The sequence below is a fragment of the Ictidomys tridecemlineatus genome, chromosome 5 (genome assembly GCF_052094955.1).
Source record: "Ictidomys tridecemlineatus isolate mIctTri1 chromosome 5, mIctTri1.hap1, whole genome shotgun sequence".
Classification (NCBI taxonomy): Eukaryota; Metazoa; Chordata; class Mammalia; order Rodentia; family Sciuridae; genus Ictidomys; species Ictidomys tridecemlineatus.
The window spans coordinates 26,062,444-26,075,735 of NC_135481.1; the positions used below are offsets into that span (position 1 = coordinate 26,062,444).

Sequence of the window (13,292 nt, forward strand, 5' to 3'; positions counted from 1 at the left end):
CATGGGTCCAGGAACAAAGGAGTAGAAGTGACCCAATCTACTATTATTACCAGTGACCCTTGGAAGGATTTTGTGCTTCTTATTCCTCTAGCTTTAGACTCTAAAGGTAGAGTTAGAGATTCAGGGCCCCCAAAAGAGAACATCTGGGAACACAGCCATGGTCCTATTGAACCACAGTCTATGGTTATTGCTAGACCACTCTGAACTCATTGTATCCAGGAATTGGCAGGTGATTGGGATTATTACTTGGTTGAGCTTGCTTGTATTCCTTAGGGTCTATCAGATTTCTGCAGAGACCAGACTGGAAATTAAATGGACATACTATAGAACTACACTTTTATTGTTTTGGTGTATACTGGTGGCACTAATCTCTGACATCCCACTGGGTTTTAATATTTTTACTTGTTTTGATTGTTTCTTAAGTAGCCTTGTTGAGATATAATACATATATAAAACATATAATTCACCCACTTAGAGTGTACAATTCAATAGTTTTTAACACCCACTTAGAGTGTACAATTCACTAGACTGTGCAAATATCACCAAAACCAATTTTAGAACATTTTTATTACCCCATAAAGAAACCCCATATCCACTAACTGTCACTTTCCATTTCCCCCCAATACTGCTCCCCTCCCCAGGCAACTGCCAGTCTACTTTATGTCTGTATAGATTTGCCTATTCTGGACATTTCATATAAATGGTATCATACAATTTGAGTCCTTGCAAGGTTCAACCATGTTGTAGCATGTACCAATACTATATTTCATTTTCTTGCCAAATAACAATATTTTGTATGGGTGAAATGTGTGTGTGTGTGTGTGTGTGTGTATCATCAGTTGATAAACATGGACATCTGGGTTGCTTCCAGTTTTTTGACTATTATGAGTGATGGTGCTATGAACATTTGTATACAAGTTTTTGTGTGGACACGTTTTCATTTTCTTTAGGTATATACTTAGGAGTAGAATTGCTGGATCAGATGGTAACTTCTGTTTCTCATTACTTGAGGAACTGCCAAACTTTACCATAGAGACTATAGCATTGTATTTTCCTACCAGTAACATGTGAGGGTTCTGATTTCTCCACATCCTTGTCAACACTTGTTATTATCTGTCTTTTTGATTACAGCTCTTCTGATGGTGTGAAGTAGTGTCTGATTGTGGTTTGGGTTTTCATTTCCCTGATGGCTGACAATGTCAAGCATCTTTTCTTTGCTTATTGACTAGTTGTATATCTTCTTTGGGAAAATGTCTATTCACATTCTTTGTCTATTTTATAGTTGGGCTATCTTTTTATTATTGAGTTGTCATATTTCTTATTCTAGATGCAAGCCCTTTATCAGATTCATGGTCTTCAAATAGTTTCTTCATTCTGAGTTGTCTTTTTATTTTATTGATGTGTCCTTTGAAGCACAAAAGTTTTTAATCTTGCTTATCAGTTTATCTGCTTTTTCTTTTGTTGCTTGTGCTTTGGTATCATGTCTAATCAATATTGTTTTTATTTACTGTCTCAACCATGGAAAGAGGCTCTATGACTACCTCTCCTACCACCAGTCTTGGCATACAATAGAGAGCCGCCACTGGACTTCCTGTTGATGTTGTTGACCCTCTCACCAGAGCATTTCTGATGACTGTGGTAAATTGGTATCCCTTGGGGGGGGCGCTCCTATGGAACATAAGCATCTCGTAGGTATTTTGGCTTGAAGTGATAAGGCAGCTCCAGCATGCCTGCTTCTCTCAGCCTTTTTATTCCTTCCCCTACCTTTGGCCAAGGCAGCTCAGGCATTTTCACTTGATACAGCCTAGAACTTCACTTTTCTCAGGCTTCTAGGAGCTTCTCTAACAGCAAGGCTGCCTCATCTCACAGGGTCCTTGACAGGGTATTAAATTCCTTTTCCTGACCAAGTGCTCCAAGTCAGCAAATTCTTACTTATCCAGTCTTAATGTTTCTGCCTCTTTGATCAAGCATCTTAGTGCCAAGGGGATTCCTCCGGCTCTTGCTAGGACTTGCTAGCTAATTCCTAAAGCTTCTTCAAGATGTAATTTCTTTCACTCTTTTATCTGGCCCAGCTGGGTTATTCTAGGATTTAACATTGCTTATTATCTGGGCAGCCAGGGGAGGACTGGGGACAACTTCTCAGGCAGGAAGCCCCTTTTCTTGGGGGAATAAGCCTCTGAGAGTCTTCCTGCATGAATGACAGCTAGTTCTTATTACAGAGGGATGGGCTATTCTACAAGCTGTGAGGATGTAGGGACCTGCAGAGCTGAATCCTAGGGGTAATCCTCCCAGATCCTCTTATCCCAAGTGTCAGGGTGCTGGCCTCTTAACATAACACACTTGCCATGGCTAAGCACTTCCATATTCTGGAGCTCTGTAACTCTAATTGTCCACTCCGAGTTTGAGCTATAGTTGTGTACTCCCTACCCCTCCAGAAGATGCAGGCCTTTTTATAAGTTACCAGAGAGGCTTTCTGAATTTCTTTCTCCTTCCTTCCTTCCTTCCTTCCTTCCTTCCTTCCTTCCTTCCTTCCTTCCTCCCTCCCTCCCTCCCTCCCTCCCTCCCTTCCTTCCTCCCTCCCTCCCTCCCTCCCTCCCTTCCTTCCTTCCTTCCTTCCTTCCTCCCTCCCTCCCTCCCTCCCTCCCTCCCTTCCTTCCTTCCTTCCTTCCTTCCTTTCTCTCTCCCCCCCACCTCTCTCTCTCTCTCTCTCTCTCTCTCTCTTTCGGTACCAGGGATTGAACTCAGGGGTGCTTAACCACTGAGCCACATCTCCAGCTCTTTTTTGTATTTAATTTAGAGACAGGGTCTCACTGAGTTGCTTAGGACCTCACGAAGTTGCTGAGGCTGGCTTTTAACTCTTGATCCTCCTGCCTCAGTGCTAGTATTACAAGTTGCTAGTATTACAGGTGTGTGCCATCATGCCCAATGCCTTCTGAATTTCAAATTTAACCTTTAACTACTTGTTAACTGCTTTTATTTTCTCATCTCTTTCTGTAAAATACGGATATGATGTAGTAATAATGAGCCAACTCCACTGTCCCTGTAGGCATTGTTTTGTCTATCTCTCTCAAATGCCTAAAACATGAGTCTAGCAAGAGAGTTCCCCTCTAACAGGACATATCTCCAGGACATCCCTAGAGAAATCTTTAGGTAATGGGATGCCACCTTGTGCTAGGGACTGTACATGTTTCATGTTCTACTTGGGTTAGGATGTCCTGTATCAGCCAGAAGGTGTGGGTTAAATCCCCACGCCCTTACATAGCCCACCTGTGTTGGTTTAGTACCTCTAAGAAATAGATACCGGGAAGGATCTAGACATCTAAGAGGTTTACTGGGGAAGCACCAGTGAAGGTTGAAGAGGGAGGAGGCCCAGGAGGAGAGAGCCTTCTTATCATGATACAGGTCTAGAACCTGTGTATGGCAGGTGTCGGGGGAGAGGGGCACAGGGAGAAAGGGTTGTGTGCAAAGAATCTTAAACTGCACAGCTCTAAGAAAGTGTCCGGCAAGCTGATGGGGAGCCTTCAAACAGTGTTGCCTGTTAGAGAAAGCCAATCATGGGTTTTGAAACCCTCAGTCTTTGACCAGGAGCATGCAAGAGTAATATAGAGGTAGATTCAAAGGTGCACACTCAGCTGGGGTTGCCTGTCAGTTGGCTAAGTGTGGTATGTATGTCTATAATCTCAGCTACTTGGGGGACTGAGGCAGGAGGATCTCTAGTTCAAGGCTAGCCTGACTGTGATCAGCAAGACTGTGATCTCAAAATAAAAAAATGAAAAAGGGCTTGGGATATAGCTCTGAGGTAGAGGACTTGCCTAGCACACTTGAGATTTGGGTTCAACCCCCAGTCTCCCCCACCCCACCTCCCCCCAAAAAGGAAAAGGAAGGAAATCAGAGTAGAAATCAGTGAAACAGAAAATGGACAAAAAGTAGAGGAAATCAGTGCACTAAAATTGATATATCATAGCTATCTGAAATAATAGTAAGAGGGAGAAATGACTAATATCAGGAGTGAGAGTAGGACCCATCATGCACACATTTAAAAAATGATAAGGTATGTGTAACTGATGTGATTCTCCAATTTGTATTTGGGGTAAAAATGGGAGTTCATAACTCACTTGAATCAAATGTATGAAAGATGGTATGTCATGAGCTTTGTAATGTTTTGAACAACCAATAAAAAAATGATAAGGTAGTATTATGAACAACCTTATGCTAATAATTGTAACAAATTAGGTAAAATGGATTTTTTTTTTTTGATGGTGCTGGGTGTCAAACCCAGGGCCTTGTACATGCTTAGCAAACACTTGACCTCTGAGCTATATCCCCAACCTGGACAAATTCTTTAAAAGCCAAAGTATACCAAAAAAACAATATGAGATAAGTAGTATGGAATTAAAACTCAAAATTTATAAATGTAAGAGATTAAAAGTTTTTTAAATTATACTTTAAAATCTTCTTATTATTTTTCATGTGCTAGCCTGACTGTGCCGCTTGCCTGTTGCTTAAAACTTAGCACCACTTTTGACAAAGAAGTTCAGCACCACAAAAACAAAAAGGCTGTTCAAAAAAAAATTTTTTTTCCCAGTATGGCCAATGAAACAGATTTTATTTTTAGCTATTCCAGGCAAATAAGAATAATTTAGAAATAAACCACTAGCACATTGTGCTTGGCTTTTAAGAATTATTTTGTTATCAGTATGTTAAATGGACATGGTGCCCTCTGTATTTTAAATGCCATTTCTCACAAATATAAAATACCTAAATATGCTTGATTAACATTCTAAGGTATTAAAAATACAAAGAAATTACTGAGCAGTTATTTACAGCATACTATGAAATTGCCAACAGTCCTTTGGGCTCTTGTCTTTTGCTCTTTGGTGTGACCCTTCTGCATTGTTATTGCATTGCTTTGCATCTCATGCTGTTTTTATACTCATGACTTCAGAGTTAAGCACTGGTACACCACATATTGCAGTCACCTTTCTTTTAATGTACATGCAGTGTAACAACACAGTTTTATTGTTGTTTGTTTGTTTGTTTTTGTGGTGCTGGGGATTGAACCCAGGCCCTAGTGCATACAAGGCAAGCACTCTACCAACTGAGCTATCTCCCCAGCCCAACACAGTTTTGATGCTGAACAATATTCCTTTATTCTTTCATCAAGGATATTTATTTGAATTTTAAAAATTCTAATTACATTATTGTGGTATATTTCATAGACTAAAAGCTGCACACATTTAATATTTACAATTTAAAGTGTTTAATCGTATGCATAGACCTGAGACAGCATCACCACAATCAGGGTATTAAACACATTCCTCACTGCCAAAAGTGTCATCCTGCCCTCTGTTTTTTGGAAAGAAGTAAAAACACTTTGCTTGTGATTTAACCTCTTAAATTCTTCAGTGTATAATATAGTACTATTAACTATAGGCATTGTATTACACAGCAGATCTCTAGAACTTATTCATCTTGTATAACTGAAACTTTATACCTATTAAACAATTCCTCACTTGCTTCTCCCCTGACCCCTGATAACCACCATTCTATTCTCTGCTTCAGTTTATTATTTTAGATACCTCCTATAAGTGGGATCATGCAGTATTTGCTCTTCTGGGACTGACTTATTTCATTCAGCATATTGTCCTCAGAGTTCATTCATATTGTTGCAAATGGTAAGATTTCCTTCTTTTTAAAGGCTAATATTCCATTGTATATGTATCACACTCTTTTCATCCTTTGATGGGCATCTAGGTTATTTCCATATCTTGGCTACTGTGAATGATGCTGCCGTCGTCACCATAGGAGTACAGACATCTCTGTGATATAGTGATTTTATTTCCTTTAGATATATACCCAGAAGTGAAATTGCCATATTATCTGGCACTTCTGTTTTTAATTTTTGAAGGAAGCTCCATAGTATTTTCCATACAGGGTGCATTTTACATTTCCACTAGCAGTGTTCAGGGACTCTGGTTTCTCCAAATCCTTGACAATTTGTGTTATCTGTTTCATTATAGTGCCATCCTAACAGGTGTGAGTTGATAACTCATTGTAGTTTTGATTTGCATTTCCCTGATGATTAATAATTTTTGAGCCTCCTTTTACATACCTATTTTTTAAAAATATTTTTTATTTTAGTTGTAGTTGGACACAATACCTTTATTTTATTTTTTTTATGTGGTGCTAAGGATCCACCCCAGGGCTTCATGCATGGTAGGTGAGAACTTTACCTCTGAGCCACAACCCCAGCCCTACATACCTGTTTTTCACATACCACTTGTATGTCCCTTTTGAAGGTAAGTCTGTTTAAGTCCTCAGCCCCCACCCGCTTTTTTTTCCTTTTGGGTACCAGGGGCATTCCACCACTAAGCTACATTCCCAGACCTATTTTGTGCTTATATTTGGAGATAGGGTCTCACTGAGTTGTTTGGCACCTTGCTGTTGCTGAGGCTGGCTTTGAACTTGTGATCCTCCTGCCTTAGCCTCCAGAGCAGCTGAGATTATAGGCATACATCACCACGCATGGCTTTAGCCCATTTTTAAAAGCAGGTTATTAGAGATTTTGTTTTATTTTTTACTATTGAGTTGTTGGGGTTCCTTCTGTATATAGATTAATCCCTTATGGGCTATATAGATCACAGATATTTCCTCTCATTCTATAGGTTGCCTTTCCACTCTCTCACTTGTCTATTCCCATTGCTATGCAGAAGCTTGTTAATTTAATGTAGTTGTACTTGTCGATTTTTGATTTTGTTGCCTCTGCTTTAGGTGTCATTTTTTTTAAAAAAAAAAATCATTGTTGAGACCAAAGTCAAGAAGTTTTTCACCTGTTTTTCTCTAATTTTATAGTTTCAGGTCTTACATTTGTGTATTAAATCCATTTTCAGTTGACTTTTTTTGTTTAAGAAAAGGGTCCAGGTTTATTCTTTTTCATATGGGTATCTGTCTTTCCCAATACCAATTGTTGAAGAAGCTGTCCTTTCTGCATTGTGTATGCTTGGCATCTTTGTTAAAGACTGGGTGACTCCTTTTCATGGATTTACTTTGGGCTGTCTTCTATTCCACTAGTCTATATCTGTTTATGCCAGTTCCATACTGTTTTAATTACTGTAGTACCATAATGTCTTTTGAAATCAGAAAGTGTGAGGCCTCTAGCTTTTTTCTTCTTTCTCAAGATTCAGGGTCTTTTGTAATCTTGTAGTTCTAAATTAATTTTAAGACTGTTTTTTTCTGTATCTGTAAAAAAGAATGCCATTTTGATGAGGACAGTATTGAGTCTGTAGATTGCTTTGGGAGTTATGGACATTTTATCAATACTAAGTTCTTCTAATCCATAAACACAGGATTTATTTGTCTTGAAAGAAGGCCATATACAATTGATAAACTGGGCTCAGAATTCTACTGACTTTTACTCATTGTTTATTTTATCATCACTTCACTATTACCCAATATTTTAGCTAGCATTACTCTGTTCTAGGATTGTAGGCTGCACATTTGTTTTAATCAGAAATTTTGCAAGTTTACTATAAGAATAAAGAGATGAATTTTTGTAAATCAATGCTAATTCATCACAGAAAAAGAACTGAAACAACATGGTGATTAAGTATCTTCTGTGTAAAGGACATTATTATGTATGATTCTCTGTTTTCCTCTTTGTTATTTGTATCATTATTTATACATCATCACAGATGCTTTCAACTGAATGTATTCACCATAAAAATGTCTTTTGAGATAATATATTATACAAAAACTTTCTTGGGCATTCAGTCAAATGGAAATTGTGGTCAGAAGTTGAAGGGAGCTTTTATGTTTTTGGAAAAAAAAACTAAGTTCAAAGACAGTTTTTGTGAGGAACTGTTATTGGCATGTTAACAAACAGGAGAAACTCCATGTTGAAGCCAGTGCAAGTTATAGTAAAATCCACAAAACAGTTGCTCAGATGAGACCAGGCAGGTGAGTTACAGGATGGAAAGAAGTCCTGCATTTCATGTGCACTCCATGTAAACGTGTGGTATGTGTATGTCAGTAGAAGCCCCTCTTCATGCCCCAGATTCCCATGATCCTCTGCTTATGTCTTTAGCACTCACACTCACCATATTGGATTTCCATGTGTATGTATGTGTGTGCATATTTGTGTTATGTTATAGAAGTAGTGTGATGGATATTTTTTGAATATGTTAGATATTTTCATAAAGAGAGATGAAAATCATCCTGAATGTCTTCTCTAGAGCACTGCTTTATGATCTTCTGGGATTTTTCCCCTATGTATTTTTGTCTTTTTATACATACACACATACACACACACACACACACACACACTGTCTATATTTATATGTGTGTGCATGTGTGTGTGTATATATATATATATACAGTTTGATTATTTGTATGTGTAGCTGTGTGTGTGTGTGTGTGTGGACACACACAGACACACTCATACATGCACATATACATCTACACATGCACCCATAATATATACACTTATACATGCACACATAATCAGCTACCTTCACAGACACACAAAAATTTATTGTAATTTTTTTTTTACTTGTTTCTCAGGCCTTTTACTAATACCTGTTAATGAGATGGCACAGTCCCTATCCTTAATGAAGCTTACTGTCTAGGGCAGACCACTGTGAACAAGAAACTCAAAATAATTACCAGTGTGCTGGATGTTTTGAAAGGGAGCACAGGGTGCTGGGACTGAATATTGGGGCAGGCCACTTAGTCGAGGGAGTTTATGGAAGTCCCCTCATTTAGAAAGTATCATTTAGAAACTTTCAGCTTTAAGTAATAGCTGAAAGTGACAGCTACAACTGGCTTACACAATAAGCACATTTATTACCTCTAACCACAAGAAGCAGAGAGGGAGGTTGGTTTCTCCATCAGCTAGAAACCTAGCTTCTCTGAGTTTCTTTGGCAATTGCTCCATGGTCACAAGATGCTTACAGCAGTTCTAAATGTCATATCCTCATACGATGATGTCCAGAGGAAAACAGGGAATTTTTCCCCCCAAAATTTTCAAAAAGTAAAGAATCCTTTTCACAAAAGATCCCCACAAAAGACTTTGTCTTTATCTCTTGGGTCAAATTTGTGTCATGTGTACATTTCTAACCTGAATATTAGGAGGATGGAAATACTGTAAGAAAATTTGGCCCATGGGAGTGAATTTTTGCCTGGAAGAGGAGTGGCCATCCATCTCTGACGCACATTGTCATTCTCTTAGGAAGAAGGGGTGGGCACCCCATCAGTAGGGCACTAAGTTGATTATGCTACAGGGGTAAGTGTTCCTTATCTAAAATCTCATTGTAACTGTATCTTTTGACCGTGGCCTGTCACATGAGGTGTGGAATTTTCCACTTGTGGCATCAAAAATTTTTTTTATGTTAAAATGTACTTATGACGTATGTTCACACAAAGCTTGTACAGAAATCTTCATAGCTGCATTATTTACAAAATGTTCTAAAATAGTGGTGGTTGTACATTCTATAAATACACTAAAAACCATTGGGGTTTATACTTTAATGGGGTCAAATAAATGATATGTGAATTATATCTAGATAAAACCATTGTTTAAGACATCACCTACTCACTTTTTGTTTTTTAACTATAATTGCTGGCAGAATTTCCAGGAATACTGCTTCAGATTTTTTATAAACACGGGAGAACAATGCACTCATCAATACTTTATTCTAATTGGGTATTCCCAACTCTTTTATGCATTTGTTGTCTTAAATACTTATTCTTTTTTCAAATAGTGTATGATTGGAATTTTAATTTGTTTCTACTTTCAGTTTTCCTTTAAATATGACCCTGTAAACTTTATTTTTGTTAACTGTATTTCTATAACTTTATTCCTACGTTTAATAAATTTTTAAAATTTAATGAAAAATTTACACAATTGTTTAAAAATAAGTAGTACAAAAAGGCATATAATGAAAAGCAACGAATTCTGGTGCCCATTTGCCCTCCTGTTCCTGCTCCCGAGGGAACATTTTTTAACTGCCCCAATTGTGATTCTTGTCATTATTCCCTTTTTCTATGGGTAGCTCAGACATCCATGTCCCAAGCTGATTTCTGGCTATGATAGATGAGTAAATAGTCAACTTTTATTTGGACCCTTTTAGAGTTCTGGGTTGAATATAGTTTTCCTGACATTTGAAGGCATTGTTATTAAAAATATGATTCTTATCCCCCAGCTCCAAGAAATTTTGAGAATTTTTTTTATCTTGGTGTTTTGAAATTTTATAGTTATATGCCTTATGTGTATAGTTTTTAAAAATTCATCATGTTGGGCCTTTGTTAAGCATTTCAATTTAAAGACTTCTATATACCTTCAGATCTGAAAGTTTTTTGTGTGAATAATTTTTTTTTAAATAATGTCCTTTCCCTCAGTTTATATTATGATTTGGGGATTCCAACTAGTTGGTTACAGTGTTACCTCAGCTGATTTTCTGTCCTTAGTCAGTATTCCTCAGATGTACCACAGGATTCGGAAATGATTTGAGTCTTCTCATATCTTCTGTGAAGGGTCTTTAACAAGTACCATTCTAAATACGTGAGAGAGTAATAGATACATACAATGAGTGTCTTACGACAGGGGTCAGCAAACATTTTTTTAAAAGGCCAAATAGTAAGTATTTTAAGTTTGGGCCCAGGATACAAAATCAAGGCTGTTGTGTAGGCACTTATATATTTATTTAAAATGTAACCATGTACCTGTGTTCCCAGCTGCTTAGAAGGTTCACGCAGGAGGATGGCAAATTAGAGGCCAGCATGGGAGGCATAGATACACACAAACATAAACAAACAAACACATTCAGTTTACCACTGACAGAATATTAATGCATCACTTAAATCACGTCACTTCTCCTTTAAAATATACTTTTCCCTTTATTAATCAAATCTTAACTCCTTTTCTGGGTTTCAGTGCCCTTACTCTGACTCTACTCTAACCAAATTTTTCTTGCCACTGTTTATTATTACCAAAGTATCTTTTCAGTCTGACCTTCTTTGAGCATGCTCATTCTGTCCCTAAGCCTTCTTTCCTCACGTGACTTCCTGGCTGTGAATATTTGCTACGTTTATTAAATTCTTCCCATCTTTCAAGTTCTAGCTCAGTTTCATCTCCTCCTCAAAAGTTCTATCTTTTTGAAAAGGCTATTGTTTTATACCATTTTTCTAGTCCTTGATTAGTTCCTCTGTCCTCAATTGCTCCATGGTTACAGTTACAGTATGGCTGGAGGAGTACCAGCTGTTCTACCCAGGTGCTTAGCAGGCCAAGGGACATTTCTCCCACCTACATTAGCCCTCTTTGTAGAGTATTCTCATAATTCCCACCTTGGGACACCCAGCACCAGGCTGGCTTCATTGATCACCCATAGATACAAGGGATGTGGTTTTGTTTTGTTTTGTTAATTTTTCCAAAAAATATTTATTTATTTATTTATTTATTTATTTATTTTTACGTGGTGCTAAGGATGGAACTCATGCCTTACACATGCTAGGCAAGCACTCGAGCACTGAGCTACATCCTAGTCCCAGTGATGTGTTTTTTAGTAGACATATTCAGATCTTCATCTTGAACAATTCCAGAGGACACCATTATCCACAGCGAGAGCAATATGTAGAGTGGATTATTCTGCATCTTGATCTGGGTAATGAGAACATAGTTATCAAGTTGTGTAGTTCAGATTAGTATATTTTTAGGCTTTATTGAATATATGTTACACTCTGATTACAAAAGCTGCTGGATATTGTGGAACATGCCTATAATACCAGCTATTTTGGAGGCCAAAGCAGGAGGAGGATCACAAGTTTGAGGCCTGTCTCTAGATTTAAAAAAAAAAAAAAAAATCTAAGGGCTGAGAATAAAGCCAGGTGGCTGGCAAAGTGCTTGCCTATTATGCAAGGTTCCGGGTTTGACCCCTGGTATTGCAAAAAAAAAAGAAGAAGAAGAAGGAGGAGGAGGAGGAAATTGTACCCTCAGGAGGTATGCATTGTGGTGAGCCTGGGCAAAATTAGGACTACATTCTAAGAAGGAAGGGAGGGTAGACATTGAATTAAATATCTAGTTATCCTTGTCCCAAATGTAAGGTTTTTTTTTTCCTATGGGCTGTCAATGTTTTTGATGTGTATAACAAAGTGTTAAAAATGTTGCCGTATTCAATTTAAGACATTTATTGTGGGAAGAAAGCCAACCTGAACATATTTTTATACAGCATTGTAATCTCTGGTGTTTGAAAATGTATTCAAGATGTTCTGTGTGTTAGATAATAAGTAGGCTTTTTTAATTTGTTCTTTTTAGTTATACATGACAGTAGAATGTATTTTGACATATTATACATACATGGAGTATAACTTCATTCTTGTGGTTGTATATGATGTGGAGTTATACTGGTCGTGTAATATGAAATTAGAAAGTTATGTCCTATTCATTCTACTGTCTTTCCCATTCCCATCCCTCCTCCCTTTCTCCCATTCCTCATCCCAATCCCTCCCCCTCCCCCCCTCCCCCCCACTAAGTAGACTTTTAACTTGATATTGAAACATTTCAGCAGACATGAAAGGCATGGGCTTTGAAAAATACTGCAAGTAATTTATTCTGCATGTGCTACAAAATCTAAAGAGTGAGAACTCAGTGTGTACTTTGGCTTTTTATGTACTATCATAGAAACAATAAATGGTTTTATTAAGTCAGTACTAAAACAGTGGTTTCCATAAAATCCATTTCCAATTTGGGTATGTCTGCATTGGTAAACAGAAAGTGAGTAGGTAAAACTGATCATCAGATGTTAAAATCTAGTGTACATTTTAAAGTTTTTTATAAACATTTAAATAATCTTTTGAAGTTTTCTTGTCTTTCATTCTATTTTAGAAAAATCTGAGAACTAAACAACCAAATTTACTTTGTTGTTACAGTGAAATTATAAGAAAATGAGTGACCTGTGACAGGCCTGCTTTTGTACCAAGTTTTTGTTTTGTTTTGGTTTTTAAGTTGTGAGTGGATCTTTTTTATTTATTTGTGTGTGGTGTTGAGGATCGAATCACACATGCTAGGCAAGTGCTCTGAGCCACAGCTCCAATCCCCAAGTATTTTATATAATTTAAAATATGTCATAACTAACAGGAATTAGTAAATGGAAAAATATTTCTTTCTTAGTATCTGTGGGTTGATGCTCTTTTGTTTTTAAAGACTGTGCTTTTCTTTCATAGGTGCATCCTCAGCAGCACCGTCTTCTTTTTGAAGTGTTTGATGAAAACCGACTGGTAAGTCCTACTGAACTTATGTG

The 13,292-nt window shown here is 37.5% G+C and overlaps 1 protein-coding gene across 3 annotated transcripts in view; it reads left to right on the top strand.

The window, feature by feature from the left end:
• Nedd4 (NEDD4 E3 ubiquitin protein ligase) overlaps window positions 1-13,292 on the top strand; it is a 121,275-nt gene that overhangs the window by 28,363 nt on the left and 79,620 nt on the right. For 2 of the 3 annotated variants that reach the window (XM_005316602.5, XM_078049584.1), the window contains one exon: window positions 13,216-13,269. In XM_005316602.5, the coding sequence (XP_005316659.2) occupies window positions 13,216-13,269 (54 nt within the window). Of the gene's footprint in view, window positions 1-5,562; window positions 5,676-13,215; window positions 13,270-13,292 lie in introns of all 3 variants that reach the window. The other variant, XM_040274842.2, reaches the window with a different exon arrangement.